Genomic DNA, 24,215 nt, shown 5'->3' with positions numbered 1-24,215 from the left:
CAAGGGGAACTTGCACTCGAAAATAGCTTGAGGCGTAGTCTAAATTTTTCTTTTAATATTTAGTTAGTTAGTTAGTTAGTTAGTTGCGGCATGCGAACTCCTAGTTGCGGCATGTGGGATCCAGCTCCCCGACCAGGGATCGAACCCAGGCCACCTACACTGGGAGCGCGGAGTCTCAGCCACTGGACCACCAGGGAAGTCCCTGAACTTTTAGAGATATTATAAACACCAGGGAGGGGAAAACCTTAGCTAGGATTCCTCCTGGGACACTCAACAGGAAACCACAAGGACAGGGGACCACCACGAGGACTGTCCGGCAGGGTGGCCGGAGCCCTGTGACTCCGGAGACCCCCTGGCGATGGCACTTCTGTAATTCTGTGACCAGCTGGGCCTCCTCGTGGTCATGTCCCGCCACCCGAGGGACACACAAAGCTGGGAAAGGAAAGCTGCAACGCTCTAGGCCGTGCCTCAACGAGGCGGCCACCCTCAGCGCTCCGCCAGGGGCACTGCTGACATGGGCAGATTTCCGCTCCAGAGGCTCTAAGCGCTTCACGCCCCTAGCGACCTGCTCAGGTCACATCCCCCCCAGGAAGTGCCGCTCCAGGCCTGCACTCCAATCCTGGGCACTTATCTAAGTTCTAGCTGGACCAACCATCAAACTCCAGGACCCACTAGGGGAAGCCGGGGCCCGGTGTGCGGGGAGCAGCAGGTGCAAGGTCGCACGCCTTCCGCAAAGGCCCCTGACAGAGGGCAAAGGGCGGGGAGCGCTGCCCCAGAAGGAGGGAAAATTGCTTTAAACCCTCTGCCTTTTAATCCCCACAACCACTCGAGCAACTGCTGCCCCCAAATGCAAACAAAGCGCAGAGACACAGGAAACTCAGAGTTAAATCTGCCTCCGTTCACAGAAACAAAGTGGAATAAAGGCCCCATTGTGAACGTGCTCAACGCCACTGAACTGCACTCCTTGAAACGTCTAAAATAATAAACTTTAGATGATGTGTATTAAAAGGTCTTTAAAAAATACCATCACCTCTTATTAAGAAAAAAAGACCTTGGCATCTCAAAGGACGTCAGCAGAGCTGGCCAGCGGGCGCACGGCCATCAGCCCTCACGATGGTTGACTCCAGATGAGTCATCTGAGGTCAACCTGAGACAGAGGTAAGTGACCTGATGTCAGGGAACTGAAGTCAATTATTCTGAGACTTAAGTTCCACCCCCTCCCCGACTTCTCCAGTGTGAGTTGGAAGGCTCAGAAATCCCAGGGTCTCTGCACTTGACAGTAGCGGCCCTCACACAAGCCGCCTTGGACCAGGAGCACTTCCAGAGCACTGCAGAGGCACACAGGTGAGAGAAGTCATAGAATATGGAGCAGCCCGCCCGAGTGGACCCTGCGGACACCACCTCCCTTAACTGCTTCCCTACAAACCTCAGGCAAAGCCAAGTCACCACCTCCTGCTGGACAGACAGTAAATACTCACTTGACCAAAGGTATCTGGCCACTTGCTCAGTTAACACCCAGCGGGACCTGCGTTTACAGGAAGTCTTTGAACCTCTGCACACGCAGCAGTCAAGTTCGCGTCTGGCAGTCGCCGGGGAGATTCCCCATAGCCACCACTCAAAGCCCACGGAGCTGTATTTTGCACACAAACCAAGAGGCTTTGCTACCTCGGTTCTCAGACCAAGGTACAGGACAAGGGGCAGATTTAAGAGGAAGCTTAGGGTATAAGGGGGCCAGTGCGGGATGTCATTAAACCCCCAGCCGTAACCTGAATCAACCGTGAACACAGTGGGCAGGGAAAGCCGGGAGGACAGAAGCAGCCTCAGGACTCGAGGCCGGGGGCCCAGGACAGGCGCCAGCACAGGTGGCCGTAGCACAGGCTCGCTGGTCCCAAGTCCTCCACCCCCTCCCGAAAGGAACCCCACAGTAGAGTCCCCAAGGGATGTGAAGAGATGATCACAAACGAGGAGACGATACCGGGCAATTAGCACATCGAACGATGCTCCTTGGAAACAGAGCGATGCAAGCTCACACGGCAGGACACGCTCACCCAGTAGCCCCGGGAGAGTCTGGCAGTGTCTCGCATGGGCAAGGACGTGGGCCAAGAACTCTCACACCCACAGGGAAGCCGGGCTTAGGAGAACCGTCCTGGAGAGCAAGCAACTGGGCAATCTCCCGAACACACCCCGCGATGCCGCTTCTAGGGGCCTGCGCAGCGGCACCCAGGAAAGCCCGCACGAGGATATTCACTAGAGCAGAGAAACACTGCAAACAACCAGGATCTCCCTCAAAAGAATAGACACACAGCGTGACAAATCCGCTTGGGGGGCTGCCACACACAGCATTTAGCAGGAACACGCTAGCTCCATGGGAGCCACACATGGCAGATCTCAAAACAACGTTGGGTGGACAACACGGGCTGCACACCCAGATGCAACATTACACATTCAGGGGCGCTGGGAACACAGGGAAACAAAACACTGTGCTTCTCATGGACACTTGGATGGATTTCTAAAATTTAAAAAGTAAACTCATACCGGAGGTTCAGGGAGCCAAAGTGGCTTTATTTTAATCAATATATGATGATCCTTTATTTCTATCTTTTAAGTCTCTCAAATGTCAAAAGCAATACAGAAAAAGCCAGACGCAAAGGACAAACGCTATATGGTTATACTTATAGGAGGTCCCTGGAGTAGAGATAGGAACTAGAAGGGTGGGCGCCAGGGGCTGGGGGAGGGGGAGGGGGGTTAATGTTTAATGGGGACAGAGTTTCAGTCCGGAATATGGTGAAAACACTTAAAATGGAAAAAAACAAAACAGTTAAAATGGTAAATTTTGTTATGCGTACATTACCGAATTTTTTTTTAATGCAGAGCTGTAAAAAGAATGAGCAAGAGCTGGATGAACTGAGAATGAGCGATTTCCAAGATATATTATTAAGTGAAAAAGCAAATTGAGTATAAGAAAGAAAGGGATCGGGAAAACATTTGTGTACCTGCTAATCCTAGGAAGGGTAACTGAGAACCGGGAACACTTGTCTCTGGGTACGGGGCCGGGGGCGGGGGGGGGACAATGCAGGGGGGTGGGAACAGGAGGAGGCTGAGGGGCGGCCCTCACACAGAGCTCTGACCCTCCGACTTCAGTAAGGCTTCGAACACCAGAAAAACAAGGCAGCAAGCCACGCAGGACGTGGGGTGAACACGAAGTGGAGTCCGAGGCAGTGGGAGCGAGGGACATGGCCAGGCTGAGGGAGACAGGAAGAGGCCGGCCCCAGGTCACTCGAAGACGGTGTGTGATGGGGTGACCTGGGTGCCACCCCCCAGGAGCAGTGCAGCTGCCCCACGCGCACACCGGGGGGGACGGGACAAATCAGCAAACACAGCTCAGGGAATGGAGAGCCAGGCCGTGTGCTGCTGAAGGGACAGGCTTTGAGGAAAGAAGGAGGCAAAGTGTGATGCGCCCTGTGACGCAGGGTTGGAATCAGAGGCGCAGGATGAACGCGCTGTTTTCAACAGAAACGCGGACACCTGGCCAGTGCCCTCCAAGTGTCAAGGTCACGAAAGCCAGGGCAAGGCTGCGCCTGTCACAGCCTAGAAGGCCGAGGAGACCAGGCATGGAGAGGGCTCTGAAGCGAGTCCTGCACAGAACAAGGACGAGACGGGGAAACGGGCGGGATGCCGAGGGCCGCAGGTGACGGGCGGCACCACACGCATTCCCGCCTCTGACGACTGTGCCAGGGGACACGCGGGGGCTGGCTGGTGAAGAGCGTCCTGTCACGCTCGAGGGAGAGGGGGCTCCCACTACGCAGAAAGCTGAGCCCGGGGCAGAGAGAAGGCCGGGGGAGGGGGTTCACTCCATCACCGCCCAGCACTTTCTACCTCCGAGAAACAACCTCTGGCCCCCGGGGAAGCCGAGGGAGGAACGGTGCCCGAGCCCGCGCGAGGCACACTCACCTGCGGAGGAGGGACTGCTGCAGGCTCCGGCACGTGCTGAGCGACTCACCGGTGAACAGGTGGCACACGACCACGTGCAGGCAGCGCGCCATGAAGGCCAGCACGGCCTCGGGCTGCAGGGTGCCACTGCGGGACACCAGGCACAGGCGCTGCAACGCGGAGCACTGGCTCAGCGCCTGGAAGAACTGGGCGTTGGCACTGAAGTAGGGCTGCTCCAGCCTGCAGGAAGAGAGGACGCACAGCGTGAAATCGCGGACGTGGACGCACGCCGAGCGGGGCTCCTGGTCCAGGGCCCAGACCGGCTGTCCCCAGGCCCATCCACACCACAGCCCCCAGGGGCGCCGGGTGAGGACTCAGACCCCTGGGGTCCCCCTTGGTGATCCTGATCTGGGGGGAGACCCTGCAGGCCCGATGCAACCAGGTGCCCACAGACCCAGCCAAGTTGCTTCGTTCGCTGCTCTGACTGGTGCACCTACAGACCCAGAAGAGCACGTGGCAATTGAATCGTGTCCCCCAAAAGATCTTTGCATTCCTAACCCTTGGTACCTGCACGCGTGGCCCTATTTGGAAGCAGGGTCTTTGCAGACTGAGTTAAGATGAAGTCACATGGGACTGGGGTGGGTCCAATGACCGGTTCCTTAGACACCTTGTGACGGCACAGCAACACAGGAACACGCAGGGAGCTCGAGGCTGCAGTGACCCGTCCACAAGCCAAGGAACACCTCGCACTGCCAGCGGCCGCCGGAAGCTAGGGGACAGGCCTGAACAGGCCCCCACCCAGAGCTTCCAGAAGGAACCATCCTGCCGACACCTTGACCGGGGACTTCTGACCTCTTAACTATGAGAGGGTGACTCTCTGTTGTTTTAAGCCACCCGGTCGGTGGTCATTTGTCAGGGCAGCCCCAGGACACTAGCACAGAAGCCAGGGAGAGGGAGCTGGAGCATGAACAGAGCACGGAGATCGTTTCGTGGTAAATCACACAGAAAGACCAAGACGGCCCCATGGACAGAGGTCAAAGTGGATCTTGTTTACCCAAAATCTTCCCACAAGAACACCTATTAACCAGGGTTATCCCTGGATATCAGCACCAGACTCAGGAACCGTCCTTATTTTACAGCACTCAGCAGCACCTCAGTCCTTCTCAGACACGTACAGGCCTCACTCAACGCTTTTAAAACCGTTCTGACTGCTGTGCGGAGTCCTGGTCACCCGGCCAGAGCCGCTTCAAGGCTGGCGGCACGAGCAGGAGAGGCCAGGCAGAGATGTCCACCCAAAGCAGGCAGAAGGCACACAGGCACCGCCGCGGGCGGGAGAAGGGCTTCGCGGATGATGGAGAGCTGGGCACGTGTGTGGGAAACTGCAGTTCGGGGGCTACGTCTGAACCCGAGGGCTGAAAAGGAGGACGCTTTAAAGGGTGGCCACTGGGCACCTGGCAAGGCTCTCTCTCAAGGAGCCACGAAGGCCTCTGATGGACATCGTGCCAGCCACGTGGGGCCTCAGCCCTCCGAGCAAGCCGGCCAGCCCGGGAGGACAGTACTCTGCCAGGCTGCGCCTGAGCTGTGGGAACAGTGCCTCAGGCCGGGGTGACGCTGTCCCCTGAGGCCGGCCACCGCCAAGGCCCAGGCACTGCACAAATCACTCCCTGCACAAACACGGCGTCTTGCCCGGGACCGTGGGTCTCTCTGAAGTTCTAGCAAGCTCCTAAAACTCTGGGGGGAACGCGGGTCTCTCTGGGGTATGATTCTGAAAAGCCTCACATTCTCTCCCCGTCGAGGGTTCCAGGTGCAGCAGGAAGGAAGCCCCCGGGCAGGGCCGCTCAGGCACAAACACCAGGGAAAGGGCTCCCCAAGAGCTGCAGTGGTCAGCGATGCCTCACGAGCTGGACGCCACTGAATGAATTTCATCCCTAAAGAAACCGGGAAGAAGTCAGGGAGCCGCAAGCCGGGCCTCTCAGGGCTGTGAGCCAAGGACCCGCGGCCCCTGAAGCCCCTGGGCCCAGAGAGTAAGCGAGCACATCTCGCCCATGGGTGTGAATGTTCCGAGAAGCTTATGTTTCTTAAGAAAATGTCTGAACACATTATTTGGTTCTATCTTTTTAAAAGATCCTAAGGTAAGCATACTGTGCAGACCTGAAAGTGGGAAAACTGGAGGGGGGCGAAAAGCCCTGACCCGCTAGTCGTCCCTGGAGCAGTGAGGAAGCTGGACCGCGGGCGGCGGGAAGGACAGGCCTGCGGCACCTCGGTCACTAGGTGGCGATGCGGGTCTGCGCTACCTGCTGGGGATCTCAAGCAGACAGAGAGGAGAGACAGAGGGAGCTGCGTACTCCACGCTTTTGAACATTTTTCTTCGGCATGCCAGCCACTCCAGATTCCTCCCCCTGAAGGAAGCCCCCGTCACGGGTGCTCAGGGTGGACAGGCCTGGTGGGGCGGGCGAGGCTGGCACGTCCACACCGTGCCCCGCTCCTCCGGGTGGTGGGCTGGCAGAGCTAACCTGACACGAGTGACGGGCAGTGTCTTTGCTCAGGGCAGAGGAGGAGGGGCGCCTCTGTGACTGGCTTCGCCCTGGGGGGTTGGGCCCCAGCCTTCCAACCTCGAAGGGTCTGGACTCCTTCGGGGTCTGGCCTCCGATGCTTGCTCTCCGAGAGGCTCTGTGGGCACAGACAGGCGCTCAGGCCGCCCCTCATCTGCCTGCCCACCTCTCAGGCGCCCCTCCGAGCAGCGCCCAGGCCTGGAGGGTGGCCATGGCATAGCCTCCAGGGCCTGGCTCCAAGAAGCCCTCTCGCTTATGCCCAGACGCTGCCCCAGTTCCGAGGTCAGGGGCAGCCCCGGGTGACTCAGGGTGACACTCTCCCTTGCCCTCTCCACCAGGCAGGGCTTCATCAGGTGCCCTGCTCTGCCCAGCTTGGCATCCTCCCGTTGGCGAGGTGCACCACAAATCCAGAGCCAAATCCAGAGCCTGCGAGGCCCCAGCGGGATGACGTGTTCCCGCAGGAGCGGCCCTGGCCCCAGCGGGCAAAGAGCTGCAGTTCATGGGCCTCGCTGGTGGGGACGGCGGAGGCCGACCAGGGAAGTGCGGAGCTGTCCAGGGAGGCCGCCCTGGGAGCGTTGTGACAGCCTCTGCAGTGCCTGCCCATGGCAGACAGGCACCATCTGCTCCTTTCCCTCCACCCCCCCAGGCTCCGCTTGCCACAGAGGCAGGAATCCAGAGGAACAGGGCCATTTGGCCAAGTTCTAGAAACTGGTGCTTGTTCTGAACAGGCAGTACCCAGCTCCGATGAGGTGTGGCCTCAGCAGCCGCGTGCACAGAAAGCCCATCGTGAGAGGCGGTCAGGTTCTCAGGTCGGCCCACAAAACCCACACTGCTTGCACGGCCCTGCCCCGGGGGAAGCTCTGGGCCACAAAGATCACGTCCGAGGCTCTGGAAGTCACTTGGTGACCACTAAACGCCAGGTTACCCCATTTGACATCCAGCGACCCCACGAGACAGGACCCGCTCCCAGCTGCCCACAGACCAGCTGTGTCTCCTGAGCAAGTTCATTAACCTTCTGGGCCCCACTTTCCTCATCTGCAAAATGGGACAATAATATCGACACTCCCAAGGTTGTTAAAATGTCAAAGACCTGTTAGCACGGGGAGAGCACATGGCGGCTGTACAAATACAAGCCAATGGGGGCAGCCACAGTCTGCAGCAGTCTAAAGGGCAGTCTCTCCCTTCAGCTTCCAGAACATCCCCACCCCCGCCTCCTCTCTCCCAGACAGCTCCTGCCTGGTCTCTTCTGCCAAGTCCTCATCCTCCTGACCAGTTCCTGTTGGGCGGTCTCTCCAGTCCAAGCGCCAGCTGGAGGACCTGGGAGATGGCTCCTCCTCTCTGGGGGTTGGGGGGGAGGGGCGGGGGGGTGGTCCAGGCTTCTCCAACCCACACGTGTGCAGCCTCACCCCTGCCTTCCTCTCTCGGCCGATGGCAGCCACGTCAGCTCAACGGCCCAGGCCAGAAGCCCTGGCACTGCCTGGACCCACCTAGCCTCAGCACCCATCCCATGCACCCAATCAATCAGCAGATTCCCTGTGAAGTCAGAACCTGGCTATTTCTGGCCATGCCCCAACCCCCGCTTTCGCCTGGCTGCTCCCTGCATGTCTGACGTGCCCCTGACAGTGGCCCTACCGCTGCTCCCAGGCCACTTTCGGCACAGCAGCGTGACCTGCCCTGCTTCCATTCTGGCTGCTCCTGAGACCCTGGCACACCCATCTCGGGGCCCTGCACTCTCAGCTCTGTCCAACAGAACCTTCTGGGCAGAGGGGAGTGTCTGTATGTGCTCTGTCCAGCACAGTGGCCACCAGCACACGTGGTTACTAAGCACCTGAGACGTGGCTGGTGCCACCAAGGAACTCGATGCTTGGTTTTATCTCATTTTAGTTCATGTAAATATAAGTCATCCTGTGGGTCGTGGACTCCGTACTGGCTGATGTGACTCTACCTGCCTGGTCCGCAGCACTCTTCCCCCAGGTTCTGCTTTCTAACTCATCTCCCTGAGTTCTCTGCTCAGAGCTCACCTCCTTCATGAAATGTACCCCAAATGCCACCCCTGCACCCAGGCACCCCTCGCCCTGCTCTGCTGCTTCTCCCCGGCATTGGTTACCGTCTAATACACCGTACACTTCCTTACGTTGACTGTTGGTCTGTTTTCCCCACTAGAATGTAAGCTCCCCAAGGACAAGGATCTTTGTTTTGTTCAGTGTCCTGGGTGCCTGGAACAGTGCCTGACATAAGAGGTGCTCATGTATTTGTTGAATGGATGAAGAACCATAACAGGTGTTATAAGTGCCAAGGCCTGTTCTAAGTGTCTTATAAGGATGAATCCCTCTGGTCTGAACAGCCCCACTTTAAAGAACAAGGACCTGGGCACAGAGAGCCCAAGGTCCACCCAGGCCTTCTGACTCTGAGGCCCCTGCCGTGGGTCCTGCCTGCCTCCACCCAAGGCTAGGGTCTATCTCCTGGACGAGGACACACAGGGACATGGGACCAGCTTGGACGCCACGCCCACTCCCCACTCCTCCAGGCACAGCAGCCCTGAAGAGGCCAAGCACAGGCCTCGTGCAGGGAACCCAGCAGCCCGGGTGAGCTGGGAGCACCTGCCGTCTCCAGGTAACCCTGTAGGCAGCAGACATTTGATATGACACTGTGGGACTTCCCTGGTGGCGCAGTGGTTAAGAATCCACCTGCCGGGCCTCCCTGGTGGCGCAGTGGTTGAGAGTCCGCCTGCGGATGCAGGGGATACGGGTTCGTGCCCCGGTCTGGGAGGATCCCATATGCCGCGGAGCGGCTGGGCCCGTGAGCCATGGCCACTGGGCCTGCGCGTCCGGAGCCTGTGCTCCGCAACGGGAGAGGCCACGACAGTGAGAGGCCCGCATACCGCAAAAAGAAAGAAAAAAAAAAAAAAAAAAAAAAAAGAATCCACCTGCCAATGCAGGGGACACGGGTTTGAGCCCTGGTCCGGGAAGATCTCACATGCCGTGGAGCAACTAAGCCCATGTGTCACAACTACTGAGCTTGCGCTCTAGAGCCCGCGAGCCACAACTACTGATGCCCGCGTGCTTAGAGCCCGTGCTCCGCAACAAGAGAAGCCACCGCAATGAGAAGCCCGCGCACCGCGAAGAGTAGCCCCCGCTCACCGCAACTAGAGAGAAAGCCCGTGCACAGCAACAAAGACCCAACGCAGCCCAAATTAATTAATTAATTAATTAATTTAAAAATAGGACACTGTGGACATGAGGGAGAAAGGACGTTGGAGAGAGAAGGCCAGCTTTCATTACCTGCCTTGAAGCACTGTGACTTTTTATTTTATCTTATTTTTATTTTTTTGGCCGCATCGCGCAGGCACGTGGGATCTTAGTTCGGACCACCGGGGAAGTCCCATGACTTTTTAAACCACGTGAATGTATGACTTGACTTGACTTTCACTGATTTCTCTTTTGATCAAACACTCCTCAATAACGAGCATGTGGTTTGACCACAGCGTGGTCAGAAAAGGCGCCAGGTTAAGAGGCGCAAGAAAGCAAGAAAGCAAGAAAGCAAGAAAGCCAGAACACTGAGGACAAAAATGACAGATCCAGAAACACTCTGGCTCTGAGTTCCGTTAAATTAGAACTCAAGTGCTCCCTCAGGCTCCCCGAACTAAGGGACATTCAGTTCCTGATCACGAGAATCCAACAGGGTAACAGGACAGCAGACCCGGTGGTTTTTCGTTGGTTGGATGTATTTTGTGGTCCACCTGCAGCTTCAAGTTACGCATGGCCCACTGACCACTCACTTCACGACAGTCCTTCTGGAAAGGCCACTGATGTGACACGGGAGGGGACAAGGTGGGAGGAGGCACTGAATGGAGATGGACCAGTGAAAAGAGGGGGAGCTGAGAGCGATCCGGGCAAGAGGGACAGCACCGTCTGAGGTGGCAGCCCAGGCTCACTCTGTGCAGGGTGAGGGCCAGGGGCTGCGGCCAGGGCCCCTCCCCACTCACTCACAGGTGGCGCCCCGCCCCACAGGGCAGGAGGGGGCCAAGCCACGTGGAAGGCCAGGCTTGGACCCCGGGCCCCAGCCCTCACGCTGACAGGGACTGGGCGGGGGGCCCGCAGCGTGTGTTGCCCTGGGGGCAGCAGGCAGCCTGGCAGAGAAGCTCTGGGAGGCTCCAGGGCGGGGGCAGCAAAGCTCCACCTCAAATCCGGTTCATTTCCTGCCTTCTAGGGGGAGAGTGGAGGTCCGAAAAGGGCACGCTTGTCTCCGTTTCGTGTGGCTCGGGGGCCCAGGTCGAGCTCTGGACTTCGACGACCCGGGTGGACCTCAGCTCCTCCCTCAGGCGTCCGCTGCCTCTCCACGAAGCAGGAACGACGAAGGGCCCAGTGAGGGGATCAAGCCAGACAGCGCCAGAGAGCCCCCAGCCTGGTGCCCGGCCCGCAGCGAAGACACACAGTGAGTGCTCACTGGTGCGGCGATGACGACACGCGCGCGTCCCCGTGCCCCGATGCCGCCCTCACCCGGCTGCCCCGCCAGCTCCAGCCTCACGGAGACCAAGCCCAGCGGCCACTCCCTCCCTCACCCGAAGCCCTCGAAGAGCTGAGGCCTGAGGCCACGACGATGTTTAGGAAACTGCAGTTTTTCAAGATCAGATCTGTAGACATTTTCAAATCTGGCTCAGGTTAACAAAGGCTGACGCTCTAAATGCCAGGCCCTCACAAGAACAGCCTTAACTCTACAGCATGAGTCGCCAGGGATCATTCCGCATCAGGGCCCGGGAAATCGCCAGTGGCCCTCCAACAACTACCTGGGTGGGGGAAGCCCTGCCGAGGTCCGTGGGTCCCACCACCCCGCACTCTCCCGGGGCGGCCCCTCAGGTCAGCCCAGCCGTCCCGCTCCGGGCACCACCACATCTCAACAGCGTGCGGCCCCCTTCTGAGCCCGCCTCTCCATCTCCCCTCCCCCGGCCTGGCCCCTCCAGTCCAGGTGGGAGGCCAGAGGGACCTCTCCAAACTGGAACCCGGACCCCTCCCTCTGCGGGCTGAAGTCCTTCAGCACCTTCGCCTCACCTGACGCCCCCGCGCCCCCCGATCAGAATCATCTGGCTTCTGAGCACGCTGCTCGTCTGTAAGCCTCTGGGGCTTCTACACACGCTGCCTTCTTTCCCGGAAAGCCTTGCGCCTGCATCTCCTGGCTGACCCCGACTCACCCTTCAAGAGTCGCAAAGCTAGGCTCCACCCCTGGCCCCCCCACTTACCAGCTCCGTCATCTGGCAAGAACTGTGTCCACCTCGTGGGACGGGCACGAGGATTAATAAGATCACGTACGCAGCAGCATCCTAGAGCCCGGGCACTGAAACAGCCACAGGCAACGAGAGGACGATGTGCCAGGCGCGGGTGGCACTGCCTCCTGCACACCCTCCCCGGGCGCCACCAACCGCCGCTTCCCGGGCCCCCGCGCCCCACCACTGCGCACAGCCCCTTGTCAGCACCCCAAGACTCTCGGCCCCCAGAGGACAGGCCTGCACCCCGCTCGCCTCAGCAGGTGCGCAGCGGGTACGCCAACATCTGCCGAGCAAAAGGCCGTGCGCCTCGCTCCCCCTCCGCGCCCCTAAGGCCTCCAAAGGGCCAGCAGAGGCCACGGAGGGACGGCCGGGTGCCCTCACCTGAGGTCCTTGAGCCGCCTGCAGTGCTTCAGCATGTCCGAGAGGGCCGAAGTGTAGGCCACCTTGCCCATCGTGCCCAGGTGGGCCAGGGAGAGGGACTGGAGCTGCTGGCAGTGGAGGCCGATGCTGACCAGCCCGGAGCCTGTCAGGATGCTGGGCAGCTGGGCCAGCGTCAGGTGCCTCAGGAAGGCCAGCTGGCCGATGGCGGCCACCTCCAAGTCCCCCACGCTCTGCGCCCGGCCGCAGGGGGGGAGCGAGTTGCGGATGGCTGGCTCGTTGCGCGGCATGGCAGACGAGAAGTTGGACCCAATCAGCTCGAGGCGGTCCAGGAAGGGCACGCTCTTCAGCAGCGACCAGAACACAGAGGACGGCGGGGGGCCTGCCTGCCCGGAGAAAGGGTCGGGGCCAGACGGCACGCCGATGCGGACCTTCTTGCCGAAGCCGCGGGGCACGGCGTGCGTGGCGGGCTGGACGGGCGCGCGGTCGGCCCGCGGCGCCGAGTCAGCGACGGCGCAGACGGGCAGCGACAGGGAGCGCAGGTGGCAGAGCCGGGCCAGCAGCTGGCACAGGTGCCGGCCGGGGCCCTCGGGGCTGTGGTGGTGGGCAGCCGAGAGGTTGAGGTGCCGCAGGTTGCCGCAGGCCGCCACCAGCGTCTCCAGGATGCCACTGTCGATGTCGTCCTCTGCCTTGCGCAGCAGGGAGTCGGGTGCCAGGCAGTGCGCACAGCCGCTGAGGTTCAGGCCGGCCAGGCTCCGGAGGTCCCTGCCGCCGTCAATGACGCGCCGGATCAGGTGGCCGCCGGACAGGGCACAGCGGCTGAAGCTGAAGTAGAAGGGGCTGCTGAACTTCATGTGCTGGAGGAGGGCCGAGCCGTTGAGCCAGGACTTGGGCAGCTGCAGCGCGTCCAGCGCCACGTTGCGGGCCATGGACTCCAGGAGGTTCTTGGTGGCCCCGCTCTCGGCAAAGCTGCCGGGCACGGAGATGAGGAAGGCGTGCAGGTTCTCGGGCGTGCGGTCGCTGAGCACAGCCAGGTAAAGGCGCACCACCTCCTGGTTGATGTAGCCGGGGGCCAGGCGGGCGTAGAAGACGCGCAGGTGCTGGTAGCGCGGCACGTTGCTCTGGCCCACCATCAGCTGGCCCGAGAGCACGGCGCCCTCGCGCGTGCGGTCCAGGATCTCGAAGTACAGCAGCAGCTTCTCGAGGCTGGTGCAGCAGGGCACCACGCCGTACGAGGGCGTGTACAGCGTCTGCTTGAGCTCCCGCACACGGCTCAGCGTGGCCTTGCACTCACCGCTCAGCTGGCTGGCGTCGAAGCCGGGGCTCACGTCGATGGCCAGGGAGCGCAGGCGCTGCAGGGCCGACAGAACCTTGGAGAGGCGCAGGGAGGTCAGGTGGCAGCCCGAGAGGTTCACCTTCACCAGGCCGCGGCAGCGGGCCACGTGCTCCACCGTGCTGCCCGACAGCCAGTAGCAGCCGGCCATGCTGAGCTGCTGGATCTCCCAGCCGATCTCCGTCACCAGCTGCTTCACCTTGTCCTCGCTGGCCTGCGGGGGGGTGGAGGTGGGGAGAGAGGGGCTGCAGGCACCGGCGTCTCCTCCACCCTCACCCCCCAGACCGCGCCCACCCCCGTGACAGCCGCGGGGGGCCCGGCAGAGGCCCCGCTCCAGCTGAGGAGGGACAGTGAGCGCAGGGCTGGCGCCTCGTCCCTCCCCGCACGCTTACCTTCCACCGACAGTCAGGAGCCTCGGCCAGGTGGGAATGGAAAATGAGGCAGCCCCTGTGGAAGAGTCTGGTGGCTCCTCCAAAAGCGAAACAGAGCTACCACGTGACCCACCGTTCCACAGCCAGGTGTGCACCCAAGGGGACTGAAAGCGGGGACTCGGACTCCTGCACACCCATGTGCACAGAGAACCGTTCACAACAACCGGAAGGTGGCAACAACCCGGCCGTCCATCGACGGATGAACAGATAAAGGCAGTGGGGTCCATCCATGCAGTGGAATTCTACTCGGCAGGGAGAGGAAGGAGATCCTGACCCTGCGACAGCATGAGTGAACCCTGAGGACACGATGCCCACAGAAGCCAGTCATAAAGATCACATGTTGTATGATCCCACTTATACGAAAGATCCAGAACAGGCAAAACCAGAAAGAGAAAGGAGAACAGAGGTTACCAGAGGCCTGGGCAAAGGGGAAATGGGAGCTATTGCTTAATAGTTCCAGAGTTTCTGTTTAAGGCGATAAGAAAGTTTCGGAAAGAGTGATGATGGTTGCGTAACACCGTGAATGTACTTAGGGCTGACGGAACCGTACACTTAGAAGTGGTTAGGGGATTTCCCTGGTGGCGCAGTGGTTAGGAATCCGCCTGCCAGTGCAGAGGACACAGGTTAGAGCCCAGGTCCGGGAAGATCCCACATGCCGCGGAGCAACTAAGCCCGTGCGCCACAACTACTGAGCCTGCACTCTAGAGCCCGCGAGCCACAACTACTGAAGCCTGCGCACCTAGAGCCTGTGCTCCGCAACAAGAGAAGCCACTACGATGAGAAGCCCGCACACAGCAACGAAGACCTAACACGTCCAAAAAACAAAAAAAAAAGTGGTTAGGATGGGAAGTTTCATGCTAGGTGGGGGGTTTTGAAGTCACATCGTGGAATCACGCCCTGGAAGCGTCCTTCGGCTGTCGTTTCCCTTTACGTCACATGCACTTCCGTGTCATTAAATGTTCCTCAAAAACCTGGCCTGGACGGCCTAGGGAGCCACAGTATGTCCAGTCGGGGGCCCAGTGGCCACCGAGGCCTTCGGACAACACAGCACCGAGCATCCACGCACATAAGGCTTGTGCACATGATCACTTCTCTACGGCAAATGTACACACACACAACTGTGCAGACGAAGGACACACTTTCCAAACGCTCCAGACAGACTGTGCACCTGCCCCTCCTCTACAGTAAAGAACCCTCGTGGGCAGGAAGCCTGACCTCAGCGCTTTGGGGAGTAAGCTCAGCTCTCCGTAAGGGAGGAGCACAGCGCTCCCACAGAAGGAGGCTGAGCTCTAAGGGGCCTCATTCTGGGTTCCAAAGGCATCACTGCCCAGCCAGCAACAACAGGAGGAGCCCCTCCAGGTCCCCTAAAATTTGAGTTAAGGGCAAGGCCTCTGTTTATCTTTAAAACAGGTCATCCACTGATTTTCCAGGCTGCAGGCAATTCGGCGAGGATAGGATAACCTTTGCAGTAAGTAGTGGTGGGAGGCGTGAATAGCTGTGTGCAGAGCAGGGGGCCTCACCCTGACCTCACAGCCTATGTGGAGATGAACACAAAAGGTTCACAGACGTGCCATGAGAGCTCAAACTATAAACTTCTATAAGACAACATAGAAGGGTGCTGGGAATACTGGACAGCCACAGGCGAAAGAATGAAACTGGACCACTATCCCACACCATACACCAAAATTAACCCAAAATGGATTAAACACTTGAACGTAAGACCAGGAACCATAAAGCTCCTAGAAGGAAACATAAGTAGCAAGAAGCTCCTTGACATCAGTCTTAGTGATGATTTTTTGAAATCTGACACCAAAAACAGAAGCAAAAAGAAACAAGAGGAACTACATCACCTGAGAAGCTTCTGCACAGCAGAGGGAACCATCAACAAAATGAAAGGCAGCCTATTAAATGGGAAAAGATATTTGCAAATCATATACCTGATAAGGGGTTAATATCCAAAATATACAGAGAACTCATACAACTCAATAGCAAAGAAACAACCCTATTAAAAAAATAGATAGAGGGGCTTCCCTGGTGGCGCAGTGGTTAGGAATCCGCCTGCCAGTGCAGAGGACACGGGTTCGAGCCCTGGTCTGGGAAGATCTCACATGCCGCGGAGCAAGTAAGCCCGTGTGCCACAACTACTGACCATGAGCTCTAGAGCCCGTGAGCCACAACTACTGAGCCCGCATGCCACAACTACTGAAGCCCATGCGCCTAGAGCCTGTGCTCCGCAACAAGAGAAGCCTGTGCACCACAATGAAGGGTAGCCCCCGCTCGCCGCAACTAGAGAAAAGCCCGCGTGCAGCAACAAACACCCAACACAGCCAAAAAAAAAATTAATTTTTTTTTTTTTTTTGCAGCACGCGGGCCTCTCACTGTTGTGGCCTCTCCTGTTGCAGAGCACAGGCTCCGGACGCGCAGGCTCAGCGGCCATGGCTCACGGGCCCAGCCGCTCCGCGGCATGTGGGATCTTCCCAGACCGGGGCACGAACCCATGTCCCCTGTATCGGCAGGCGGACTCTCAACCACTGCGCCACCAGGGAAGCCCCCTAAATTTTTTTAAAAAGTTAAAAAAAAAAAAAAGAAGAAAGAAGACAACATAGGAGAAAATCTTCATGACCTCAGGTTTCACAAAGATTTCTTCAACGGAATACAAAAAGCATGAACTCAAAAATTCAATAAATTGGACCTCACCAAAATTAAAAACTTACACTCTTCAAAAGACACTATTAATCAAAATGAAACGGCAAGCCACAGACTATAAGAGAAAACATTCACAACACATCCCACAAAGGACTTGTACCAGAATATATACGGAACGCCCAAAACTCACTAAGAAAAAGATAGACAATAATGAACGGGCAAAAGCCTTGCACAGACACTTCTGAGAAGATATACAAATGGCCCGTGCACCCGATGAAAGCATAATCGACAGCATCCTCCACCAGAGAATACAAGTTAAAACTAGAATGAGACACCACCCCCATGCATCAGAATGGCTAAACTGAAAAGACTGACAACACCAAGTGTTGCCGAGGATGCAGAGCATCCAGAACTCTCGATGCTGCTGGTGGCGAGAGGTGGTGCCTCCAACTGAGCTTAACTCCACAGGAAAGCCCAACACTGACAGTGGGCCCGCACGTCCACTCCTGGGTACCTATCTACCAGGGAGTCAGTCTCCCTCCTGGCCCAGTGCCAAGGCCCAAGACCCTGCCAGAAGAGCGCCTGGTCTACCTGTGCCCTGGCGCAGATGGCACACTACCTGCACTTTTGGGCCCCTGGCTTTTGCCGTGTCATCCCTGCAAGTGCCCCACCACTGCCAGGCTGTGCGGGGCCTCAGTCAGGCACCTCGGTCGTTCCCCATCTCTGCCCCCCGCATGCCAAGCGCCACCCCCAAGCCCCTCACCTCATAGTCCTTCTGCAGCAGCACCGTGTGGGTGAGGCTCTTGTCCAGGCACAGCGCTGCGAGCTTCCGGCAGGTGCGCCGGACGTTCAGAATCAAGTCTATGCTGGGGACGTGGCTCAGGATGTGCAGGAGGATCTCATCAGAGAAGCCCAGGAGGTGGGCACCATCTGCCACCGCGGCTGCTGCAGGGGGTGCATCGCCGTCGTTGGATGTGTCCTGAAAACAAGGGGCACCAAATTCCATGGGATCCCCCAGGGTGGCCCTCAGGCAAGGGAAGCCTTCACCACAGTCCATGGGGAAGAAGAGGCTGTTACCAAACATCTTAACTGCAGAGCAAAGAGTCCCCAACATTCTCCGAAAGCCCCTTTCAACCTGCACACCAGGATCGCTCTTCAAAAGTAACAGGTTTGAAATTTAAGAGAGATTTTTCCTACTGAAGGTCACCAGCCAAGTCTGGCAGGTTTCCAACTCAACTCATGACCATCAGCCGAGGCTGTCCATTTGTAAAAGCTGCTCTTCCGCCCCCACCCCACTCTGCCCCGAATGGCAGGCTGTATCCGTAAGACATCCTTGGGCAGGTGAAGGCCATCAAGAGACAATGGTAATTGGTCCAGTGCCTTCACCTCCGAGGGCTGCTCTGATGGGTAACGAGTTGCCATTATGTGTATGACATGTGTATCCGCTCTTCAGGACAGCGCTGGACGGGGAAAGGACGAGTCAAATGGGGGAATGAAGCTATGAGGCCCTAGTAAGCAAGAAACAGCACCTACCAGACCAATGACATTTTTAGATCTCAAGATTCGTAACAAACGATAGGAACGGCACAACTCCTCTCTACTTATCAGGCTTCCTGGTTAGAAATCCAGTTTGGGGGCTTCCCTGGTGGCGCAGTGGTTGAGAATCCGCCTGCCAATGCAGGGGACACGGGTTCGAGCCCTGGTCCAAGAAGATTTCACATGCTGCGGAGCAACTAAGCCCGTGCACCACAGCTACTGAGCCTGAGATCTAGAGCCCGCGAGCCACAACTACTGAAGCCCGCGCACCTAGAGACCGTGCTCTGCAACAAAAGAAGCCACCACAATGAGAAGCCCATGCACCGCAACAAAGAGTAGCCCCCGCTCACCGCAACTAGAGAAAGCCCGAGCACAGCAATGAAGACCCAACACAGCCAAAAATAAAATAAATAAAAGAAAAGGAAAGAAATCCATGTTGGTATTTCCAGTAAGATGTCCACACATATTGTTCCACTCTGCTTTTGCAAATATCTACAGGTTTTCTGCCCTAATGTGGGCTTCCCGTCTTACTGACCAGTGCCTGTACAACGAAGACAAAGAGGAGATAGACCTATGTCAGTGTGCTGTGAAATCCCCAAATCAGGGCCAAAGGAACTGGGATGCTCTAAGAAAAGCCCATGGTGGGGAGGAATCCCTGTATCTTCCCAACACCTCCTGAGGGGCCCCTCCTGCCTTAAACGTCCTCACTGATGGGGGGCCTCTGACACTCCCAGGAGGGAGAGTATCCAGAGCTATTTCTACTGCCTTTTCCAGTGACTCTGTCTACGAGCCCCGCCTCTTCGGTCCTGACTCTTTTTCCATACATATTTGCATGGATGGAAGCCTCCAGGCTTGGAAAGCCCTGCTGCTGCCATGGCAACCGTTAAGTCCAGGGAGGAAGGGCCTGTCTGCACACCCCACACAGGCACCAGGGGTTTCCCGGGAGCTCTGACTGCGACACCCCTCCAGCCTCTGCATCGGGCCGAGCCCTTGCCAGGACGGGAAAGCTCTCCCCGATTACTGCCCACACTTTTCACAGCATCGGCCCCTCCCACTCTCCCTTCGGCCTGAGAGGCAGCGGCCAGACTTGCCTTCCCTTCCCTCCCTCCTTCCGAAGTGCCCTCCGTCCTGTCTCCCTCCTCCCACCTTTACAGGGGCAGGAGGCAGCCATCAGACCCAAGTCCATAGCTGCCCTGGGTCACTGTATTCTGGGGTCCGGTGTTTTGAACCGTACGTGACTTTCCTGAGAAATTTCCCAGGGCCGATCATCTGGGATCATCCCAGACACCTGTTAAAAACTCAGATTCCCAGGCCGCATCCTAGACCTAGGGACTCTATCTCCCGAGAGAGAGGCTGGGACCAGGGGCAAATCCTTATCAGGCAAGCTTGGTATACAGGGCTCCTGGGCACAAGTGGGAAGAGCTGGGCCTGAATTCCACTGAGCAGCCTGAGGCTGACCCCTTCTGATGCCCAATTCGCAGATTTATCAAAGTAAGAACGCCACTGCAGAGCAAAGAGAACACAGGGCAAAACACTCCCAGAAACTCCAGCATCATATAATTTCCAGTTACAGTATGGAATACTGAATTTCTCTTAAAACCACCTAGAAATTACATGAATTTTAAAAAAACAAAACAAAACAGGAGGTGAGTTGCAGCTTCCTCCGTCCAGTCTCAGCACCCCCGATGCGATCACCTTCTCCACATGCTGTGTCCCAGTGCTGTCCTTAGGCCAGCAGCCCCTGTCCTGGGACAGGCGTTCAGGGCAGCAGGCCTGGATGAGAGGAGCAGCCGCCCGGGCAGCACTGGTTCCCCCCGGGTCTCCCGACGGCCAAGCCTGGGAGGCCCAGTTGTGCTGGGTTTGCAACAGTTGAGTCTTTTCCCTGGAACGGAGGCTTCATGTCTAAGTCCGTGTACCTTCCCCCCAGGAAAGGCAGCGAGTTCTGCAGAGGTAACAGCAAATAGGGGGCCGCCACCAGGAGGGAGGGAGGAGGCCACCGAGCTCCTTCACCTCCGAGCGGGGGTGTGTGAGTAGCCCCCGCTCACCACAACTAGAGAAAGCCGGTGCACAGCAGCAAAGACCCAATGCAGCCAAAAATAAATAAATCAAATAAATAATAATACATTTTTTAAAAAAAGAAATAGAAAAAAAAACGGGCAGTGAGTACATGGAAGTTCATTATAACGTTCTTTCGCAAGTGTGTGGAGTTTTACAGTTTACTTTTGTTTTTGGTTTTTCTGATCACAGGAGGGACCTGAGGGAGGCTTCTCACATCGCCCCTCTTCCTAAGCCTCTGCTTCTCCAGTTGGCATTTTCCGGAATGTCCCCTGATACACGGCACTCAGGCCTCCAAGCCTTTGCCCAAGCTGCCCCCTCCACCCAACGTGCCACCACACAAAAGAAACTGCTTCTCTCAGAACTTCAGCTCAAAGGCTCCGTCCCCAGGAAGCCCTTCCAGCATCCCCCAGACACACTTAGCTCACCCTTCTCCTCCACTGCCGCCCCAGCTTACCATCCTCCCCCTCCAGTCTCCAGCCTCATCGGTGAACTGTACTCGTTTGTTGCTTGCCTGTCTCCTCCCTAGGCCAGGAATGGCTCCTGAACAGGGATCACTTTCTAATGCCCAAGGGAAAGAGCCATTGAACTGGGTGTCAACAAACCACGGCTTCAGAATCATTTGAAGAGCTATTAAAAACGCAGAGCCCGGGCTTCCCTGGTGGCGCAGTGGTTGAGAATCTGCCTGCCAATGCAGGGGACACGGGTTCGAGCCCTGGTCTGGGAAGATCCCACATGCCGCGGAGCAAGTAGGCCCGTGAGCCACAACTACTGAGCCTGCGCGTCTGGAGCCTGTGCTCCACAACAAGAGAGGCCGCGATGGTGAGAGGCCCGCGCACCGTGATGAAGAGTGGCCCCCGCTTGCCACAACTAGAGAAAGCCCTCACACAGAAACGAAGACCCAACACAGCCCTAAATAAATAAATAAATAAATAAATTTAAAAAACAAAACAACAAAAAAAAAAACAAACAAAAAAAAAAACGCAGAGCCCGACTCCTCAGAAACTCAGGGAGCAGTCCTAGACATCTGCATTTTAAGCCCAGCAAGGATGCTCAAAATCAGACCACCCGGGCTTCCCTGGTGGCGCAGTGGTTGAGAGTCCGCCTGCCGATGCAGGGGACATGGGTTCGTGCCCCGGTCCGGGAGGATCCCACATGCCGCGGAGCGGCTGGGCCCGTGAGCCATGGCCGCTGACCCTGAGCGTCCGGAGCCTGTGCTCCGCAACGGGAGAAGCCACGGCAGTGAGAGGCCCGCGTACCGCAAAAAAAAAAAAAAAAAAAAAAAAAAAAAAAATCAGACCACCCCATTCTGAAATCAGAGGGTGGGGATGGTGGCACAACCTTGTGAATATATTTTAAAACCACTGCATTATACACTTTAAAAGTAAATTTTGGAAAAAAAAAAAAAAGTAAATTTTAGGACCTCCCTGGGAGCCCAGTGGTTATGACTTCGTGATTCCATTCATTGCCAGGGGCGTGGGTTCGATCCCTGGTCAGGGAACTAAGATCCTGCATACCACATGGTGCAGCTAAAATTTTTAAAATACTGAAAAAAAATAAAATAAAAGTGTAAATTTTATGGTATGTTAACTGTATCTCAGTCAATCAATCAATCAATAATTAGACTGTCCCAGGGACTTCCCTGGTGGCACAGTGGTTAAAAATCCGCTTGCCAATGCAAGGGGCACGGGTTCAAGCCCAGGTCCGGGAAGATCCCACATGCCGTGGAGCCACTAAGCCCATGCGCCACAACTACTGAGCCTGTGCTCTAGAGCCCATGAGCCACAACTACTGAGCCCGTGTGCCACAACTACTGAAGCCCGCGTGCCTAGAGCCCGTGCTCCGCAACAAGAGAAGCCACCACAATGAGAAGCCCGTGCACCACAACGAAGAGTAGCCCCCGGTAACCGCAACTAGAGAAAAGGCCGCATGCAGCAACAAAGACCCAACACAACCAAAAATTAAAAAATTAATTTATAAAAAAAAATTTTTTTAAATAATTAGACTGTCCCAGAGAAAGGGACCTTGATCATGTCCAGGATAGAGAAAGACTCCCCCTCTCTCCTCTCAAGCCAAAAGACCCTCACGATGGGACAAGAGGCCTCACCGGGCAGGGCCCCGACATATGATTCAAGGAACAGAGGGGCCTTTGCACCAAGACCCCGTAAGACCAAGGTGCCAGACAGCCCCCCCACAAGCACACGCGACTAACGGGAATCTGCTAATGCAGCCAGGCTATACCCCAGGATTCTTCCTGGGGGAGCTGGTACTCTCTGGCCCTTCAATCCTACTACCAGCGAGCAGGTGGGCCCCACACCTTCCCCCTCAATCAAGGGGCCACTTCCGAGCCAAATCCGCTTCAAATGAAGAACAGCTGTCGGCAACCCCAGCCGCCTCCCCCACACTCATGCCGCACCGGCTCCTGCTCGCCGGAGCACGAGCAAGCCCGCAAGGCTTAGGGAGTACGCTCGACGGTCTGAGTCCCGGACGACAGGTATAAATACAGGTGCACACAGGTACACAAACAGGTAGCTGGGAATCAACAAAAGGGAAGACCCCAGTCACTGTCCGGATCCCCCATTTCCTGGTGTACAGAGAAAATACCCTGCACCCCATTACAGGAACTCGGTGGGTTTCTCCGTCAGACCCAGATTTGTGGAGCATTGGGGAAGAAATTCAGGGTGAATCACAAGTCCCGCAGGTGAAGTGGCTTTTCCTCTACCACCCCCCAAGTCACACAACAAGCAGGCTCCGAGGAAAGTGGGCTGGACTGAAACCGAACGTTCAGCGACACAGGATAGGATAGGATGGGAAGGGAAGGGAAGTGGGCAGGGAGGAGGAACGTCTCAGAGCTCCAAGGGCTGAGCCAAGGCACAGGGGCATGGGAAGAGGGCCTGGGAGACCTAGAGGAGCTGGAAACTCTTTGGAAGGCGGGAGAGGGGGAGAAGTCTGCCGATCAGGAATGCGGACAGGCAAACGGATGGAAAACCGAAAGTTGAGAGAGCTTATGCCTTCGGATACAGGATGAGGTCCTAGGGAGCGGGATGGGTCAAGGATGGGGGATGGGGTAAGGGGCAAGGGGCAAGGGGCAAGGCCAGGGTAGGGATGGGAAGGACAGGGCGAGGCCGAGGCCAGGGTTGGGGCAGGAAGGACCAAGCCAGGCCGACGCCAGGGTCGGAGTGAGGGCCGCGGCGGCGGTCAGGATGGGAAGCTGAGAGCCAGCCGAGGTCAGGACGGGAAGGATGGAGCGGGAAAGGGAGCGAGACGGAAAGGACGCAGGGGAACCGGAGTCAGGGTGGGGAGGACCGAGCGGGACCAAAGCCGCCGGGCAGGTAGGAGAGTAGAGACAGGCGCCTGCCGTACCTCTCCGATGCTGGCCATGTCGAGGGCGGGACGAGCCGCTGCCGCCCGAGCCACAGCTCCGGGACCTCCCGCCTGGCTGGCCAGGGATGCTCAAAGCCGGCGCGTCGGAGGCTCCACAGAGATCCGGGGCAGGGGGCGGGGGCCGCTCGCCACTTCCGGCGCCCGCCGATACGCACTTCCGCTAGCCCGCGGGCGAGTCCCGCGCGGCCGCCATGTTGGGTGCGGCGCGCGGCCAAGCACCCGGTTGGGCTGGGTAGAGCGCGGGCATCCGGGCTGGATAGAGCGCGGGCATCTTGGCCGGGCTGCACTTGCTCTCCGACGTCATGTCCCGCTCCTCTGCTCTCGAGAGCACGCCCCTTTCCAGCCACACAGGCCCTCTCTTGCCGGCCCAGCACTCTCCTGACTCTAGGCCTTTGCATTTGCCGGTCCCAGTGCCTGCAGTGTTCAGAAACCACCTGTCAGAGAGCCGGTCCCTGACCCCCTTGCAGAAAATAGCATCACCCCCTCCCCATCCTCACAAACACACACCTAACAAATAACCTTATCCTCTGTTATTTTTCTCCATAACTCTTTGCACTATCTGATCCACTGTACCTTTTTTTTTTTTTTTCCTGTCCTCCCCAATAAACTGTAAACGCCCTGTACCTAGAAAGCTCCCTGACATGGGCGCTGAATAAATATTTTCTGGGTAAATTAATGTCTGGATGATATGCTCTCACCTGTAACCT

General features: G+C 57.5%; 1 protein-coding gene across 5 annotated transcripts in view; it reads right to left on the bottom strand.

The window, feature by feature from the left end:
- FBXL18 (F-box and leucine rich repeat protein 18) overlaps positions 1-23,648 on the bottom strand; it is a 40,094-nt gene extending 16,446 nt beyond the window's left edge. The window contains exons 1-4 of one of the 5 annotated variants that reach the window (XM_081256156.1): positions 23,488-23,645; positions 17,297-17,512; positions 12,127-13,670; positions 3,952-4,170 (exon numbers count right to left, since the gene is read on the bottom strand). In XM_081256156.1, coding sequence (XP_081112282.1) covers positions 3,952-4,170; positions 12,127-13,670; positions 17,297-17,512; positions 23,488-23,505 — 1,997 coding nt within the window. In that variant the 5' untranslated portion in view covers positions 23,506-23,645. Of the gene's footprint in view, positions 1-3,951; positions 4,171-11,403; positions 11,814-12,126; positions 13,671-13,848; positions 15,987-17,296; positions 17,513-23,487 lie in introns of those variants that run through there. The other 4 variants (XM_081256157.1, XM_081256158.1, XM_081256159.1 and 1 more) reach the window with 4 other exon arrangements.
- Between the last annotated feature and the right edge of the window lie 567 nt (positions 23,649-24,215).

Source organism: Mesoplodon bidens, assembly GCF_964165515.1.
Source record: "Mesoplodon bidens genome assembly, chromosome: 15".
In the NCBI taxonomy this organism is placed as follows: domain Eukaryota; kingdom Metazoa; phylum Chordata; class Mammalia; order Artiodactyla; family Ziphiidae; genus Mesoplodon; species Mesoplodon bidens.
Note: the sequence above shows the minus strand (reverse complement) of the source record. Positions and strands in the feature narration are given on the sequence as shown.